The following is an 18284-nucleotide window of genomic DNA, read 5'->3' as shown; positions in this document are numbered from 1 at the left end:
TAGCCTAAAATGAAAATAAATATGCTATTTTATGAAACTATCCTTTACGAGAGAATTCTGAGAAAAATTAAATTGATTCTGTATCATTTTTTTTGATCCTATTTCAATCAATTGATTTTGTCCTGTAATTGTTTGATTTTGTTTTCTAATTGCTTAAGTCATGAACCCAGTTCAGAATAAAGCTAGACTATAATAGGTTAAGTTCAGAAATCCAGTTATCTTGCCAATCCCTGTTCTGGTCTTGCCTGAAAAAATTCTGCTATCCTTGGGGGAATGTGGGCACACAAAAGGGTGTTGGGTCTTATATCTTTACACCATCAAGCTATCCTTCAAGGATGTCTGATTTGCTCTCCAAAGAAGTCTGAGTCATTATCTTTAGCCTCAAAGGTGAATTCAAAGAGTGAATCCTTGTCACAGGTGGGAAGAAAAGAACATTTACTACCTTCTCATTTCCAACTTCTAACCAATCATAGTGTTTGTCATGCCTTAGCTTTGTAACTGATTATGTTGTTCTTAACCCCACATTATCATCTACAATGTTCTATCCTTTGTTTTGGGCTTCTCAAAACTGATAAAAGGGGAGCCATCCCTTTTTTTTTTGGCTTTTAAAGATTTTATTTATTTTGAATTTTACAATTTTCCCCTAATCTTGTTTCCCTCCCCCCCCACCCACAGAAGGCAATTTGCCAGTCTTTACATTGTTTCCATGGTATATATTGATCCAAATTGAATGTGATGAGAGAGAAATCATATCCTTAAGGAAGAAACATAAAAAATGAGATAGCAAAATTACATAATAAGATATCAGGTTCTTTTCCCCCTAAATTAAAGGTAATAGTCTTTGGTCTTTGTTCAAACTCCACAATTCTTTCTCTGGATATAGATGGTATTCTCCATTGCAGACAGCCCCAAATTGTCCTTGATTGTTGCACTGATGGAATGAGCAAGTCCATCAAGGTTGATCATTGCCCCCATGTTGCTGTTAGGGTGTACAGTGTTTTTCTGGTTCTGCTCATCTCACTCAGCATCAGTTCATGCAAATCCCTCCAGGCTTCCCTGAAATCCTGTCCCTCCTGGTTTCTAATAGAACAATAGTGTTCCATGATATACGTATATCACAGTTTGCTAAGCCATTCCCCAATTGAAGAACATTTACTTAATTTCCAATTCTTTGCCACCACAAACAGGGCTGCTATGAATATTTTTGTACAAGTGATGTTTTTACCCTTTTTCATCATCTCTTCAGTGTATAGACCCAGTAGTGGTATTGTTGCATCAAAAGGTATGCACATTTCTGTTGCCCTTTGGGCATAATTACAAATTGGGGAGCCATCCTTTTACTCAGGTACTTTGGCTAGAAACCGAGGAAGCCACTGACATATCTTATTATCAGGTTCACATGCACTCTTTTATTTATTTTATTTTAATTTTTAAGGCTTTTTCAAGGCAAATGGGGTTAAGTGGCTTGCCCAAGGCCACACAGCTAGGTAATTATTAAGTGTCTGAGCCCTGATTTGAACCTAGGTACTCCTGACTCCAGGGCTGGTGCTTTATCCACTGTGCCACCTAGCTGCCCCTCACATGCACTCTTAATAAAATGTTATCTTGCTTAGAGAAACATGCCTTGGCTTATCTTTTTATTAAATTTCTCTCATAACAATTTAAAGTCTCTATGTTTATATGAGATAGATAGAACCATGTGAAATGTCATTTGTGATTTTTCAATTACATTAAGTGCTAAAAAATTACCTACCGAATTGTTGGTTCAACTTAACTTAATTGAACAAGTGCTTATCAAGTGCTTTTGTGTAGCAAACACTGTAATTGGTATTAAGAATAAAAAGACAAAAATGAAACAGTTTCTGCCTTCAAGAAACTTACATTCCTCTGGGCAGAAGCAATATATATACTGAAATGCTTCCTGTGGACATTTATGGATAAAGCTTATCCCCAATGAGATAGAAAGATAGAAAGGTAGATAGACAGAGATGTATATAAACATAGATATCATATGTATGGTATGTTATATGGCTTTTATATTATGTATGCATATATTCTTATATATGTCTATGTTATATTTATGTGTGAGTATGTGATTGTATGTGTGTTGCTTAATTACCCCAATTAGAAATTTCATTGATATTGAGGATGGGAAAGTAGTCCAAAGAAGTATAAATAAGCTCTATCCCCACCACTCCTGTTCATGATTCTAGGAAACAAATAACAGATTAAGTCCTGGTGAGGAAATTCAAGGAGAAAAATCATAAAGGATTATTTATTGAGCCCAGGTTTACCAAAGGACACAAAGAGGTCTGTGGACATTGGGAATGGGATCTATCAAGAAATGACCACATGGAGAATTCCAGTACATGAAGAGCGCATCAGGGCAAGAAAAGTGCCAGATCAGCACAGAGGAACCGAACTTTGTGCAAGGTTCAGGAGTAGGAGTCAACTGCATCTCTGCCACTCACTCCCCAGGTCTGGACTACAGAATCCCAGAGTGGGCTAAGTAAGGGTCCTGCCCCAGAGGTAGAGTCCAAGGAGGAGCCTAGGCTGTGGATTGAGTATGGCACAAGTTCAGAAGTTATGGGGAACTTGCTCTTCTGACCTCCAGGACCAGGGTGGTGACTTAGTTCCATCTCCTAGTACATTATGAAACCTAAAATGGAATAAGCTGGGCAGGAATCCCAGAACAAAGGGAATATTGCTGTTCTGACACTGAACAAGCAGAGCTTCCCAGCTGACTGATAGTGTCTGAGTCCAGCACCATTGACTGGGACTTCCCAACAGAGGCAAGACATTGCTGCTACTCATTCATTTCAATGTGTCTGACTCTTCATGATCCTCATTTGGGGTTTTCATGACAAAAATACTAGACTGGTTTGACATTTCCTTCTCTATCTGGTTTTACAGATGAAGAAACTAAGTCAAAAAATGTAGCGACTTGCCCAGGGTCACACAACTGGTAGTTGTCTGAGATCATATTTGAACTCAAGTATTCTTGATTCAAGGCCCCACACTCTATCCACCATGCCACCTAATTGCCATAGTTACTTGGTCTCAGACTCAGATTAGTAATTTACAGAGCTCAGCTTGCACATATCTAACCTGTCCCAGACCTGTCCTAGAGATCCTAGAATAAGGCAACATTTAAAAAATCCCAAAAAGCAGTTCAAACATTTCCTCCAGAAGTGTGCAGAGCCTAGTCCTAACATAAAGTCCAAAGTCAGAAAGTAGGTTGGAAGAATATAAATAAATCCCACCATAAAGAATTGTTCTGGTGACAAGGAAGTTCAAATCAGAAGCCAAGAAGAAGAGAAATATAGCTTGGGCACAAATTCAACTACAATTCTTGGAAGGGGAGATTCTTTGGGTTTTTTTTTTAAGAGAGTTAAAATGTTTTTATAAACAAAATGAGAGTAGTTGAGGGAAAAAATGGAAAAGAAATGAGAGCTGCAGAAATTGAAAGGAGTACACAAGTGTATCCAACCAAGATTGTGATTCCATGAGACAGGAAATATTTAAGTGAAAAAGCCTGCGAAATGGAAGAACATATAAGGTGCCTTGTAGCAAACCCCCCCCCCCAAAAAAAAAAAACAACTGACTTAGAATACAGATCAAGGAGAGATAAATTTACAAAATTCTGAACTACCAAAAGTGACGACAAAAAAAGAAAAAAGAAAAAGAAAAAAGCCTATACATAATATTTCAAGAAGTTTTAAAGGAAAACTACCCAAATGTCAGGAGAGAATGCATTTTGACCCATTTGTATCTTTTTTTTTGCATACACAGTTCCAGTTCAACAACCAAATAAAATACTTTTATTCACATACTGTGGAAACAGAAGGCAGCCATATTCATGCATACCTACACATATCCTGAATCAGTGGAAGGGTTTTTTTCCATAAATCATTGAGAACATAAGCAAGGTCACCAAGTAGGCAGCACCCCATGTACATACAACAGTTAGTGCCATCACATTCATAAAATGCAGACTTTGGACTAGATTTCTAGGGTCCCTCCCAGTTCTAAATCCCATGGTCCTCTATCATGTTTCATAGTCAACATCTGTTATTTAATTTGATCTTCCCAACAACCCTTTGGGAGTAAGTAGATAGAAAAAGGATTTATTAAACACTTTGTGCAAGGACTGTGCTAAGAGCTTTTGAAACAAATACAAGCCAATAAGATTGTCCCCATCTTCAAGGGACTTACATTATAATGAGGGAGCTGGAAAAGAGGAAGAAAAAGGAGGGAGAAGAATGTCCTGTGGGAGAAGGGAGGGGTATTAGTGCCCCAAGGCAGCTATTGAGAAGGTGAAGTAGTAGAGAAGGGTTAACTGAGCTCTGACGTTTTTGTCCTTTATTCTTGAAGAAGACCATGGCATCAGGGAGGTGCTGCCATGACTAGCATGAGAATTGGATTGAATTGAGAGGCTACTGTGCTGATTCATATTCCCATCCTCCTGATTCTAAGACCAGTGGTCTATCCACTGTGTGACTTAGCTGCCCTAGCTGAGCTCCAGGCAAGGGAGGGATAATATTACTTCCTCTGGATAGATACAGAGACAAATTAAAGTAGATTTCTGATACATAGATGGGTTTTTAAATTAATATTATTAATTAATATTAATATTATTTATGGGGCGGCTAGGTGGCACAGTGGATAGAGCACTGGCCCTTGAGTCAGGAGTACCTGAGTTCAAATCTGACCTCAGACACTTAAAAATTACCTAGCTGTGCGGCCTTGGGCAAGCCACTTAGCCCCATTTGCCTTGCAAAAACCTAAAAAATATTTAATATTATTTCTGATAATAAAATAAAATAAAGAGAATTCAGGTGACTTCCTGGCATTTCTGCCGATTTGATTCCACCTCAGATGGACCTTTTTGAACAAAGGAAAATATTGGTGGAAAACAATCATGAGAGAATGGGTATGGGAACCCTCTATGACATATTTCAGTTGGAATTCTTTCTGTCATTTCTATTTCTGTATGAATTGAATGTTGACTGTTGCTTTCAAATGAGGTACAAATGTTTCCCTATATAGTCTCAAAGACTTTGGTACTTTGTATATACACATGTATATAGAAACATAGATGCACAATATACACATAGGTATGTGCTGTGTAAATTCAGTTCAAATTTTATGTATCTGGATATTTACACCTGGTCTTTTCCATTAAAATGTGAACACCTTGAGGTCAGGTGTTTTCTTTTTGTATTTGGGTTTTCTTTTGTATTATCTTATATACTGGTATTCAAAACTTGGAAAGCTTTTAGTAAATGCTTGATGACTAACTGATCAACTGGTTTCTTGCTGGGAGGTGAGAAGGCTTGTTGAGAAGGAGATAGCTCAGTTAGGAAGGACTCAGAATTACAGAATTCTTAGAATTGGAAAGGTACCTGTCTGAGGCCAATGAGTACACCTACACTGAAACTAACAGTATGCCATACCTGTTTTCCTTACAAGGATAAGGATAGATGCTTGATCCTCCAAAGGCAAAAGAGCAGAAATATCAAGAAAGATACATTGCCTTCTGCTTGAAAAGAAAATGGTGGGGGTGGCTAGGTGGCACAGTGGATAAAGCACTGGCCCTGGAGTCAGGAGTACCTGGGTTCAAATCCGGTCTCAGACACTTAATAATTACCTAGGCGTGTGGCCTTGGGCAAGCCACTTAACCCTATTTGCCTTGCAAAAACCTAAAAAAAAAAATGGTAACTGAAAAAGTGAAGCCATGTGAAAGCAGTCTTGGGAATGAATGTTAGATTCTTCAACAGAAGGTGGCAATTCAGAACAGCACCCGCCTGAGAATCAACTTTCCAAGGGGAGCCTAGAAAGACAAAGAATCAGTGTTGTCATTGTCCTGGCATATCTAGTTGGAATTCTGGTCTTGGTAGGAAGCCATGAGAAATGCCAGTTTCAGAGCCAGAAAAGAACATTTCGCTCCCACCCCTTCATTGAGACGGTGTCGTGAAGTCTTGGATAGGGGGACGGATCATTGAGGTATTTGGACCAATCAATTATAACTGAGGCCAGAATATTTGTCCTTTCTTCCCAAATTCAAACTTTCTAAACCAGGGGATATTAACCTTGGATCACTAAGAGCATTTTTTTAATTGATAACTGTTTTTCAATATAACTGTCTTCCTTTGTAATCCATTTTATTTTATGCATTTAAAAACATTATTCTGAAAAGAGTCACCAGGTTCCTCCAGATTCTGGGAGGAGGGAGTTGGGAAGGTGGGAAAGATGGAGGCTCAATAATATGAAAAAGGTTAATTAACTCTAAGATTAGTAGAGGTACAGAATATACTTCAGACAAGGTACAGACAATTTAGAATGTCCTCTGATAGGGTCAGTATATTGATTTGTTTTGTTTGACTATACATATTTGCTTTGACTATGCATATTTGTTACAAGGCAGGACTTCAACTTGATATAGGCCTGGGAAGAAAGAAAATGAATTGGTGACTAGAGATAGACATGAAAAAGAGTATCCCTAATATTTAAAATGTATAAACAAAAAAATGAGGACAGAAGTGACATAAATAGAGCAAGGCTATTACTCCTTGTTAAACTTATTTTCCTATAAAAAATCTAAACAATATATTACAAAGATGCAGTTTCTTATAGTTGTCTCCTGGGTTCTTCTTTGTCCCTTGGAATATTTGTGTTTGTTGGTGATAAGTTCATGAAAAAAAAAGGTAGAGTAAGTTCACTAGGTAATAAACTACCTCCATAATGGACAGTGTTGATGAAAAAGGGTCTCCTCCTCCCCCTATGTCTTTTTAGATCTTGGACCTTCAAAGGTATTAGTGACATCATATTGCCATAGATCCTGGGTTTTTAGGTCAGTAAGGAGCTACTTACCCATTTGTTGCACTGAGGAGATACATTGAGGGTTATTGGGAAGTATTCAATTTCCCACTTTCATGTCTGCAGATTCATCTCTTCAAAGATGTTGGTGGTCCCTTTTGCATTACTTCAGTGAGAACTGTTTCTATACCCAAGGGTTGTTCATTTGTTGTGACTTCATTTGACAACTTTGTAATTGTCTTAACTTTCATTCACAAACTGGCATGAAAACAGTTGGTTTTTTCATTTAAAAAAATTATACTCAAGGCACGAATACTTGATATCATCCTCTCTTCCTCATAACTAGAGGCAGTGATTAGAATCTCCTTTATATTGTGGTGGAATTTTCCTTAATTGAAAATAGTTTGTAGACAAGATTTTCACTGTTTTCTTTATAAGCACAGTTTCCTACATCATTCTCTCATTTGGAAAAGACAACCTGCTGAATATTGCTGCCATGGAGACCAGTGAAACAGCAGTATGTTTGGCTGGGCACTTCCTTATCCTCTAAGTGATGGGTTTTTTTTAAATTTCTCTTTGGCATGATCAAGATTAGAGATCGCATCTTCATTGTCTCCTAAGAGCTAGAAGGGATCCCTAAGAGGTCATGTGGTCCAACATCTCGTCTAACCCCTTTAAGTCCAATCGCGTTAAAAACATTAGAATTATAAGACCTGTGACTGAGTTGTCCAAGCTCTGTGTGGCTTTAGGGAAGCCATTTCTCCTCTCTGGCACAGTTTTCTCATCTGTAAGAGAAAGAGTTCCTTCCAACTCTGAACCTATTGTTCTTTGGAGCTGAGGGTTCAAATAAAAGTTGATTTTCATGATTATTCTGTATCATCTGAAAGAATTTAAATTATAATCAATCTAGATCTAGAAGGAGCATCTGAGACCATCTATTCATTTTAGAGATGAATGAAACTGAGGTCAAGAAAGGTTGAGCGACTTGTTTAAGGATGCATAAGAAATACGCATCACAAGATGGGTCTTCTGACTTGAGAGCCAGTGTTCATTCCACTTTACCCTGTTGCCATTTTTATGTCCCTTTGTGCTTTAAGAAAGGATAAAAGTATGTTATTAATTTTATTTAATTAGAAATACATGATTAATAATTTATTTAATAATTTAGGGGGGATTTTTTTAGCACTCACCCCCAACATAAATTTTTGAAAATATTTATTTTTTAGAAATTTGAGGTTCAAATTATCTCCTTCCCTCCCTTTCCCACCCATTAAAAAAGTAAGAAATATGAAATGAGTTATATATGAAGTCATACAAAATATAATTCCATATTAGCCATTCTGCAAAAATATACAAAAAAATGCTATTTTATTGATGTCTTCCTTTTTTCCCCCATCAGTAAAATTTGTTAGTAGGCTCACTTTCTTTCCTTGGAAACCCTTTTTCTAACAAAGAACAAATTAAGCAAATTTGAAAGAAACAGCATTCTGACAGAAGAGGCAACATTCCACACCTATTGTAGTCTACACTCTACTGAGAGAAGAGAAATAAGTTCTCCTTTCTCAATGTGGAGTATGGTGTGGAATCGCAGTTGAGCTGAGATGTCTTTTAGTGGAGTTTTGTTATTATGGTTGCTGATCTAATTTTGCCTTGCTTGCTCTTCTCTCATCACATTTAAGTCTTCCCAAGGGTCTCTGAATTTTTCATATTCATGATAACATTGTACAATAATATTTTATTATAGTAACATATCACAGTTTCTTTACCCATTCCCCACATAAAAGGTACCCACTCTGTCTACTATTACAATGTTGTTATTAATATTTTGGTACAAATACCCCAAGGACGTCAGTGATAGATAGAAAAATCATATCTATACCACTGGAGTTTTTGGACTAATGGTATGAAGAATTTAGTGACTTTTTTTTCATAACTCTAAATTGTTCTCTAGATTGGTTGGTCCAATTCACAGTCCCATCAACAGCATATTAGTATGCCCTTTTGACATCAGTTTTGTCTTATCTTTGCTAACTTGGTAGGTATGGGAGGAAATCTCAGATTGATTATAATTTGCATTTTTCTTATTAGTGATTTGGATCATTCATATGGATGTTGATCATTTGTATCTTCTTATGTAACTTATTTATTAACATCTTTTGACCATTTATTCAGGAATGATTTCAGTCTCTTAAATGGATAATCTTCAGTTTTCTGGAAAGCTGATATATGAATCACCTTCAGTCCTTTGTACATATGAATGAAGTATTGTTGCATATACATGAGTTAGAATCCTGGAGTAGCCCATGTTTCTTTTATGAAGGCAAGGAATTGTAATGACTCTATTTCTTATCAAAACAGTGTTCCTGTGTGGGTGCACATTCTGACATTTTTTTTTGTTCCCTCTGGCAACATATAAACATATTCTCGAGAAATTGAGATACACCTGACAAACGAGGATATAAATGATACATTAAAGATATCCCTGGGTATGTGCATTGGCCTCCTAAGTTTTTTTCCAGTTCTAAAGCTATTATTATATGACTGAATATTAAATATATGATCATCAAAGAATTAATATAAATTTCAAGTAAAATTACTCTGGGTAAGTTTGGCTTTTTTAATATGTATATTAATAAGATATATATATATTATTGAATGACTCAACTCACAAAGCACTGAGTGTTTAGGAAACTTCTAATCTGTCTCAGTTGAAGCATGGGGCTGAGATAAAAATACTCACACTTTTATGATATCTATCGTTTAAAGAAATTGCCTTGCTTCCCACACCTCTATGAAGTAGATAGAACAATTGTCATTCTTATTTTGAGGAAAGAGGAATCTCAAGCTTAGAGAAGGTAAATGACTTGCCCAGGATCACACAGTTATATTTCTTATTTTAAAAAAAATTATTTATTTAAGGCAAAGGCGACTTGCCCAAGGTCACACAACTCAGCAATTATTAGGTGTCTGAGGTCAGATTTGAGCTCAGGCCTTTCTGACTCCAGGGCTGGTGCTCTGTTCACTACGCCACCTAGCTGCTCACAGTTATTATATTTCAAAGTCAGTTCAGTTGGTTATAGACATGTCCCAGTGATGCATTACTCTTTGTTGTTTCCAGTCATGTCCCTGACCTCATTTGGGGTTTTCTTGGTACTAATACTGGAGTGGTTTGCTATCTCCTTCCAGCTCATTTTATAGATGAGGGAACTGAGGCAAAAACAGGTTTAAGTGACTTGCTTCAGTCACACAGCAAGTGTCTGAGGCCAGATTTGAACTCTGGAGGATGTTTTCCTAACTTTCTAGTGCTCTATCCACTATACCACTAGCAACTACAGTATCAGGGCCAGGATTCAAACCTCAGTCTCTAAATCTCATATCTGGTATTCTTTCCATACCATCTGCCTGTTTCAGAAGAGTCAGCACTTCAGTGGGTTTTATATTCATTTCTTTGGTCACTATGACCCCTCCTGAGTAAGTCATGGGTCATACTACTTTTAGCCTGGTGCGTTTTCGATGGAGGCTTTGGGAAATAGAACTTGGATGAGAATTCTCCATCTGGGAAGGATTTCCCTGAGCACTGGTTAAGCATGTGCAATGGTAGTAGTGGTGGTCCCTGCTGGGGACATCTGTCTGACTGCTGCCAGGCATGGGTTGTATTCAGAAAATGCTTTGTTTATGTAGAAGTCTTCTCTGCTTTTTTGACACTGAGCTAAAGATATTGCATCCCCAGTTTGTTTATATAAAATGTTCCAACTGTGTTGTCTGGATTTACCAATGCTAAATTTTCCTCCCTACAGGGGGTCAAGTGTTGAAGCCACTTTGCTTGAATATTTTTGGTTCCTACTAGATTCTATAATAATAATAACAATAACAATAACAACAACAATAATAATAATAATAATACCTTTTCTCCACAAGGGCTGGTGGAGAGCTCCATCACCTGTAGTCCTGTCTGGGGTGGCAAATCATTGAAGCAGCAGCGACCTTAGACAGAGTTTCCAAGTGGAGTGGTGGAGGGGAGCAGGCAGGGTTGGCAGATAAAAAACAGAAGAAAGGGGGTTGATTTGTTTATCTTGTTTTACAGCAGTCTTCTTGAAACAACTGGGGGCCCTTCATGAGATGGAATGTATGTAGCTGGAGATGGCAACTAGCCAGGAGAATGGAGGTGGGGCGGACATACCTACATTGACAAGAAACCCAAACAAACAAATGAAATGATTCCTCTCCCCCTCCCCGCCCTCCCCAGCCCCAAATATAACTCCCTGGTGGGGCTGATGAGGGATTAAAAAAAAACCAACAAACTAATTAGGAAAGGGCATGGTACTGATTTTGTGTTACATCCTATTCTCCAGTTTATTCATAGTTAGGTCAGAAGGGAGAACACCAATATCTGAATCACTCCTTGTAGCCCCACCTTGGGCTCTTTGTGTGAGGTTCTCCTCCTCCCAACACCTACTGATTTCCCTCTTACTCACCTTCTTTATCTGTCTATGCCCCAGGACAAGATATAGATATATAAAAAAAGTACATAGTAACTAAAGAATCATGGAACATGCATGCTGAAAGGGACCTTGGAGAACACCTAGTCTAACACTTTCATGTTACAGGTGAGAAAATGGAGGGAGAGCTGGGACTCAGATGGGACTTCTATCAAGTCCCATGTCCTTTTCATGAGGCATGGGTCTAGAATGGGGAGGAACCTCAGAAGCAACTCAATCCTACCCCTTCATTTTACAGATGAAGAAACTGAGATCAAAGGAGGTTAGGTGACTTACCCATGGTCAAGCAGAGGCAGGTACTTTGACTCCTAAGGTAGTGTTCTTTCCATTGTCCCACTGCTATGTAAAGTTCAGAGAATTGCATCCAATAAAACTGTTGGACAGCTTGGATTAGGTTTGTTTAGGAAAGTACCTGAAAGCGTGTTTTTAAGCTGTAGAAAAGTTGTTTAAGTGTAGGTTTGCCTATATGAAGGTTGCAAATCAGAGCTTACAACATTCAGGGCACACCCCCAAAATATTCCACAAAAAGGAATGATGCTTCCAAAATTTTTGTGATTAATTTCCAAGGCATTTGCTTAGTTATTATTTAGATAAAAGAAGATGGGTATCATATGCTTAAGCTCTGTTTGCTAAATTGAATGGTGGCTAATTTACTAAGAATTTCTTTTAAGATGTATATAATCCTGTGAAAACTAAAGCAGAAGAGGACCCTGGATTATTCATTCGTAACTAGGAAAGACTTCATTACAGGAATGACTGCTAGACATATGAAACTAAAATAAACTACATCCACAGAAAATCTTTGGGAGTTTACATGTAAATTTACCTACATATAACACAGGTTAAGACTGACATGAGAATGCAGGGGCTACGGCAGTGTGCCAAGGTATGCCAAGAACTCTTACTAGTTTGATGGCATTGTTAGTAAATTATGTTGCTCTTTCTAGATCCTGTTATGGATTTCTGAGAGTGGCACAGGAGCCAATTATTTTGCCCCTCCCCTTCTAGTGTTTCCAGTGTTTGCTTGAGCATTGTATATTCTAGAATGGGGGTCAGATAGCAAGGCAAAAGTTGTAAGCATAAATGGGATGGGGTATGATTGTTGTGCTCCTGGTTTCTGACTTAGGAGGTACTGTTTCAGGTTATGTTGCTTAATGTCTTCTTAGAGAAGTGGTTAGAATTTAGTTGCCCTAAATCACCTAAGAATAAGGGACTTCAGATCTTCCAAAGAGGAAAGGCAAATGCAGATGCATTTAGTTTCATTTAAAAAGGGGTCTTTTTTGCATGCCCTCCAGATGGTGCTAGTTTCAAAACATTTTGGCATAACTGATGTCCTAGAAAAACCCAGATTTTCTTCCCCTGCTTTATATTGTTGGGATGTGGGAAGTTTGGTGGCAATAGTAGCAAAGACAGCTTGAGTTGGACCAGGACAAGGTGCTGTATGTAGGAGGTAGAGTTGAGAAATACAGCTGAGAGCTATATTAGAGGAGCAAACCTAGAATCATGAGGAATCTGGGCATGAAAGAAGATTGGAACTACCAGAGGGAAGAAAATTTGAATATTTTTTTCTCTTGGGAGGACCTTCATATTAGAATGGTATATCTATCTACTGCAAATGAGGAGATTGTAGTAGATAACCTTTATGATTCCTTTTGAAGCTAAACATATGATTCTATGGACTCCCAAGTTCTTTTTCTGTAACATGAGGAGGGGAGTTCTAATCAAAGTGCCCTGGTAAGCCTATAGTGATCATGAAGGCCCCTGAGGAAGGTGGGGCTCACCAGAAGGAAATGTTGCCCATGTTACACATGGGCTTGGCATGAATCAATGTTGTATTCTTTATTGTGTGATAAACTTGTTCTATATTTCATGCCTTATTAGCTTGGTACTGGGAAGGGAACCGAAGACACCTAGATGCGAACTAGATATGAGCCAAAGTCAGATGTTCTCAGGGAAACCCTGGGTTAAGGGTATGAGTCATAGAGTCTGATGTTATGTCTCCCAGATTAAACCTGGTCTGTCTTCAATCAACACATGGCTACACATAAAATGGTAGACATTCCTTATCTCTAGTTTGTGCTTAGGATTATTGAAAGTACACATAAAGTGCTATTAGGTAGAAAAAGTAAGGTAAAGAAAAAGCAAGGGTGTTTACAATAAATTAGAGACCATTCAGACTGAAGAGAAAGGCTTAGGGAGAAGTGGGATGGAAGTTATAGGTGTCACTGAAATGACCACAGCCAAGTTTTGTCTCTCATTACCCTTGACTCAAGGCCACCTTGAAAGCTGAGCCTTGGGAATCATGAGATCTATTTAGTTAGGTTGATGAAGCAAATAGTCTCTCATGCTGGTCAGAGAAGGCCTTGGAGTGTTTAACCATTTCTTTGGAGAGCAGTGCCATGATCTAGTCCATTTCTGCTGCTGGGTCATTTGAGCAACTCCATTAACCTTACTGAAAATTGTCTCTTCAGTAACATGGGAATAGTTCCTGCTCTTCCAGGCTTGTTGTGAAGTGCTATGAAAAATAACAATGCTGCACAAGTGTTGGGCATTTTTAATAATGTGAACCCTCTAGATGCCAACATTGCCTCCCTCCCCAGTCCTGTCAGCCTCCCTCTCTTATCTTACCAGAACTGAGACTTCTCTGTAGCTCTGATATTTGCTTTCAAGTGACAAGTGTAAAGACTTAAACAGTGTATCCTTTTCTTGGAATCCCTTATCCCACTTAAATACAAAGTTGATGATGGACTGGCTATCCAGGGACCAGGTACAGGTATGTAAAGTCAACAGATTCTCAACCGAAGGTTTTCTGGGAATAAAGTCTAATATTACCTAGAAATAAAGCAGTAGTTGATTTTTGTAGAATTGAGCTTAGAGTCGATAGGGCAGCCTGCCATCTATCATCTATGCCCTCCTCTTTAACAGGCTCCACCCAGCTCAAATCATTTCAGGGATTTAGGGATTAAACTTTCATAATTTTTGCTTCCTAGTAAAATGGCCATTTATCCCCTGCTTGGACTATAGTTTATGGTGTCCTTGGGCAAAGACACAAGTCTAGGGCAGTGCAAATCCCAATATTCAAATACTTTACTGTTGGGTAAAGTAAATTTTACTTGCTTTTTTCTGAACTGGGGAAAAGTGGGATTCAGGGAGAAAATTTATTGCCTCCAAAGCCTTGAAATCTTGGAGATTTTCTCCACCTGTTTTTATACAGATGCAGGACAGTTCTGAGCTTGATATTCAAATATCACATGGTTTTCTGGAGGACAGAACTGCTGACAATGACATAGATGATGAAATTCAATTTAGTAGTGATTCTTCACTGGGTAATGTCAGAAGGATGGAAGACCACTTCCTTCCAGAAAAAAAAGAGAATTCTGTCCTGGGAAATGTTTCTACCAGGGTTACGTGATTTTCACAAAACAATTTTGGGCAAAGTCCTTCAGTGGTAACCTTCAAGGCAGTTTCTAGGAAAGACATGATACTGTTCCCTGAACCCTGAAAGAGTGTAAAAAGCTTGGGTTATGCTGTAATTCATCAGGAAAACAGCTTAACTGCTCTTTGGTAGTTGCATGCTGATTTCTATTTTTTAGCGTATTTCTCTAGATTAGTCTGGGTCTTGTACAGTAAAAACATAAAATGGAATTTGTTACTTTCATTGGAAACATTCTTACCAATCAGGAAAGAAATAAACACCAGGAATTTCAGTTTGACCTGGATTTTGTTTGTTTTTATAAGGCAATGGAGTTAAGTAACTTGCCCAAGGTCACACAACTAGGTAATTATTGTCCAAGCCTGGATTTGAACTCAGGTCCTCTTCACTGCAGGGCTGGTATTTTATCCACTGCATCACCTTGCTGTCCAGATTAAGTGTATTTTGATTTCACCTAGCCTATTACTGAATAACAAGATCTCTGACTAGCTAGATGCACAAGTGGGTGGTGGTTTATGGAATTGCATGCAGAACTATTACAGTGTGTACGACTTGGCTGTTGGTGGTAGAAGGCTAGCGACTTCTAAATAAATTTAACATTTATTAATGTTAAATACAAATAATAAAAACAACATCAACAATAATAATGGCCAGCATATGTATATAGTGCTTTAAGGTTTGGCCAAGAGCTCTATCCACTACACCACTGTAGTAGCCTGTCACTGAACAACTTGCACATCTCTCATCAGTGGGTCAGCTAAATAATTTCAAAAAAAGCTCCTAATCAGAGAGCAGATCACTAGGGAGGGAAGTTTTTTAGCACCAGCTTGTTGCTCTTTGGTAGTTGTAAGCTAATTTCTACTTTTTTGGCATGACCACACTAAGGTGTGGTCCACATTGGTGGGGAGAATACTTACCCTAATGAAATCACAGACCTTTTGAAGTATTTAAGAATTTTTTATTTTATTAAGATCTCCATTTTCCCTTTCTCTTTCATATCTTGAAATTAAAAAAATATCTCCCTCAACTCAAAACATTAGAGGTCAATTATTCTCATGATTTCATGTCAGATCTTAAGGAATGACTAGGTATCTATTTCAGCAGTTTCCAACTTATTCACAGGAGAGCCATTGATCCTATTTGAACTCTCTGATGCAAACACCACAACTTCCAAGAGTGTAACATTAATTTTCCAGATTAATCATTGTGTATGTCTTATGATTGCTGATAAAGAGTCTGCTAATTCAAAATGTATCTTAATCTTGTCTATAACAGATAAAAGTCAAAAATAAAGGAATTGTAAAATTAAAATCAACTCAATTCATTAAGTGACCATAGGCATAATACATTTCAGTTACAAAACAGAAAATGAGCTCTAGAAACTTCTAAAAATGTGCAGATCTTTCTATGAAACTAACACATAGCCACACATACATTGTAAAAATATACAACAGTGACATCTTGTGGGGATATACTAAAAATAACTTTACATAAGACCAAATGCTTATTGGACAATATTGCCTAACAACAAATGTACTTCTGGAGTTAGATACACAACCCATTTATATCATTTTTAGTAGAAATTAAGCTTTATTATTTTTATTATGATGAATGATGTTCTTCTCTGAAGAAAAGAGACATATATAACAGAATATGTTGGAGGGGAGAAACCTCTAAGTGAGAGTGCAATTAATTCAATTAGGTCCGTGGCAATAGGTTGATGGAAATAGTTGTACCATTTTAGGAATTTCATTCACTTAACATAGCAATCCATAACGTTTCAGGGTAACATATATCAGACACTAGACAAGAAATTAAACTGGAAAACATAAACAACCTCCAAAACAAAACAAAAATGCCATCAGCAACCCAAAATCATGTATTGTTTCAAAACAAAACAAAAACCCAACACGATGCAGTATGTTAAAAAAGATAAAAAAAAATTGTTTTTAAATAAAGAAGCCTGCCTTTACTTTTTTCTTTCATCTAACAAATTACCTGGATGAATATTAAATACACTGCAGTGAAGATTGAGCAACTTATGTGCCGCAATACAGTACAATGATTTGGAATAACATCCTTCTGATTTGCTCATTACAAACATCTTATTAAACAGAGATTGATCTGGCTCATAGAGAACATAAATTACAGTTTGGAAGATGCAGGATAATTAAACATAACATTAATAGAGTGTGGCTGGTTTTTAACCTGAGTAATCTAAGTAAACAGATGACAAGGTAAGAAAGATACTGGCTAATACAAGATCTACAGGATAACAGATGTAGAAATATTTCTTGAAGCTCTATTTGAGTGCAGTTTTCCAAGTACAAATGGATAGAAATGCTTAAGTCATTTACTGAATAACAAGATCTCTAACTAGCTAGATGAGTAAGTGGGTGGTGGTGATGGGATTACACGCAGAACTATTACAGTGTGTATGACTTGGCTGTTGGTGGCAGAAGTTACCGACTTCAAAGTATCTGTAGGACACAGGAGTGTTGAGTATAGGAAGGAGGATAACTGCTCCTGAAGAGGTGCTATGCTAGGCAGACATCCATGTGGAATTTAAATAACTTGTATGTATCACCATTTGATGAAGAGTAGTAGAAGGCAGCAAATACAGACAATAGCATTTGTAGCTTCTAGATTTTATTAGACATTAAATAGGAATGGATGTTTCTATACAACAGCATCAAGGAAAGAACTTGAATGTGAGAGAATCATTACATAATATCAAATAACCTTTCATTTTGTGTTATAGAACAGTGCAGTAGCAAAAACCCTTTTCAGCAGCAATAAAGTAATTAAGCAGCATTTTTTTTTTAACAGAAAGTCAATTAGAAACAATAAAGAAGTTGGAATGACTGAAAAAAAGACAAAAATGAATGTTCTCTTCTTTTATGGAGCCAAAAGTTAAAGCCTATCTTGTTCTCAGTACTTATACAGCAGACCCTATTTGTGCCCTCTGATTTTGTTTTTGTTTTTTCATTTTTTTTCTCAGTAGCACATCACAAATCCTAAAGTCACTTAAATGCCATTGGAGGCACCAAAGCAATGGGGAGGGGGGTAAGTGGAGGAGTCTGTAGGTGGAGAATTCCTTCTATGAGGTAAGCTTGGAGTAACTTGGTGGGGAAAGTTTACGCTTCAAGTACTTGAGAATGTACAGTGGAAGACAGCTTACAACAGTGATTGCTGACACTTTCCACAGGAAGGTCACAGTTGTGATAAAGGCAACATCTATAAGAAAAAGAAAAAGAAAAATTCCTGAGTGAAAGAATAAAGTTTTCAATTTCAGTAGTAGAACACCAAAGAACAATTTATAAATTGTCTGTTTCCCTTCAAGTCTTTCAAAAAATCATAGTAAATAAGCATTTACTAATACATAACACTAGGCAGAACTGTAATGGTTTCCCTGAATGCTTGGGAGATACTTAGTGCTGACTTAATTATTATTAGTAGTATTTTTTATTTTGGGGGGGGAGGGAATGATTACCTCATGAAAAGAATAACACTACAGAAAATGGCAGTGGGTT

The 18284-nt window shown here is 37.4% G+C and overlaps 1 protein-coding gene across 7 annotated transcripts in view; it reads right to left on the bottom strand.

Moving 5' to 3' along the window:
- Positions 1-17633: 17633 nt before the first annotated feature.
- The window catches only part of ATP9B (ATPase phospholipid transporting 9B (putative)), a 487939-nt gene continuing 487288 nt past the window's right edge, over positions 17634-18284 (bottom strand). For all 7 annotated transcript variants that reach the window (XM_074204072.1, XM_074204073.1, XM_074204074.1 and 4 more), the window contains one exon: positions 17634-17988. In XM_074204072.1, coding sequence (XP_074060173.1) covers positions 17852-17988 — 137 coding nt within the window. In that variant the 3' untranslated portion in view covers positions 17634-17851. The remainder of the gene's footprint in view (positions 17989-18284) is intronic.

This window comes from Macrotis lagotis, chromosome X (genome assembly GCF_037893015.1).
Source record: "Macrotis lagotis isolate mMagLag1 chromosome X, bilby.v1.9.chrom.fasta, whole genome shotgun sequence".
NCBI lineage: Eukaryota > Metazoa > Chordata > Mammalia > Peramelemorphia > Peramelidae > Macrotis > Macrotis lagotis.
Note: the sequence above shows the minus strand (reverse complement) of the source record. Positions and strands in the feature narration are given on the sequence as shown.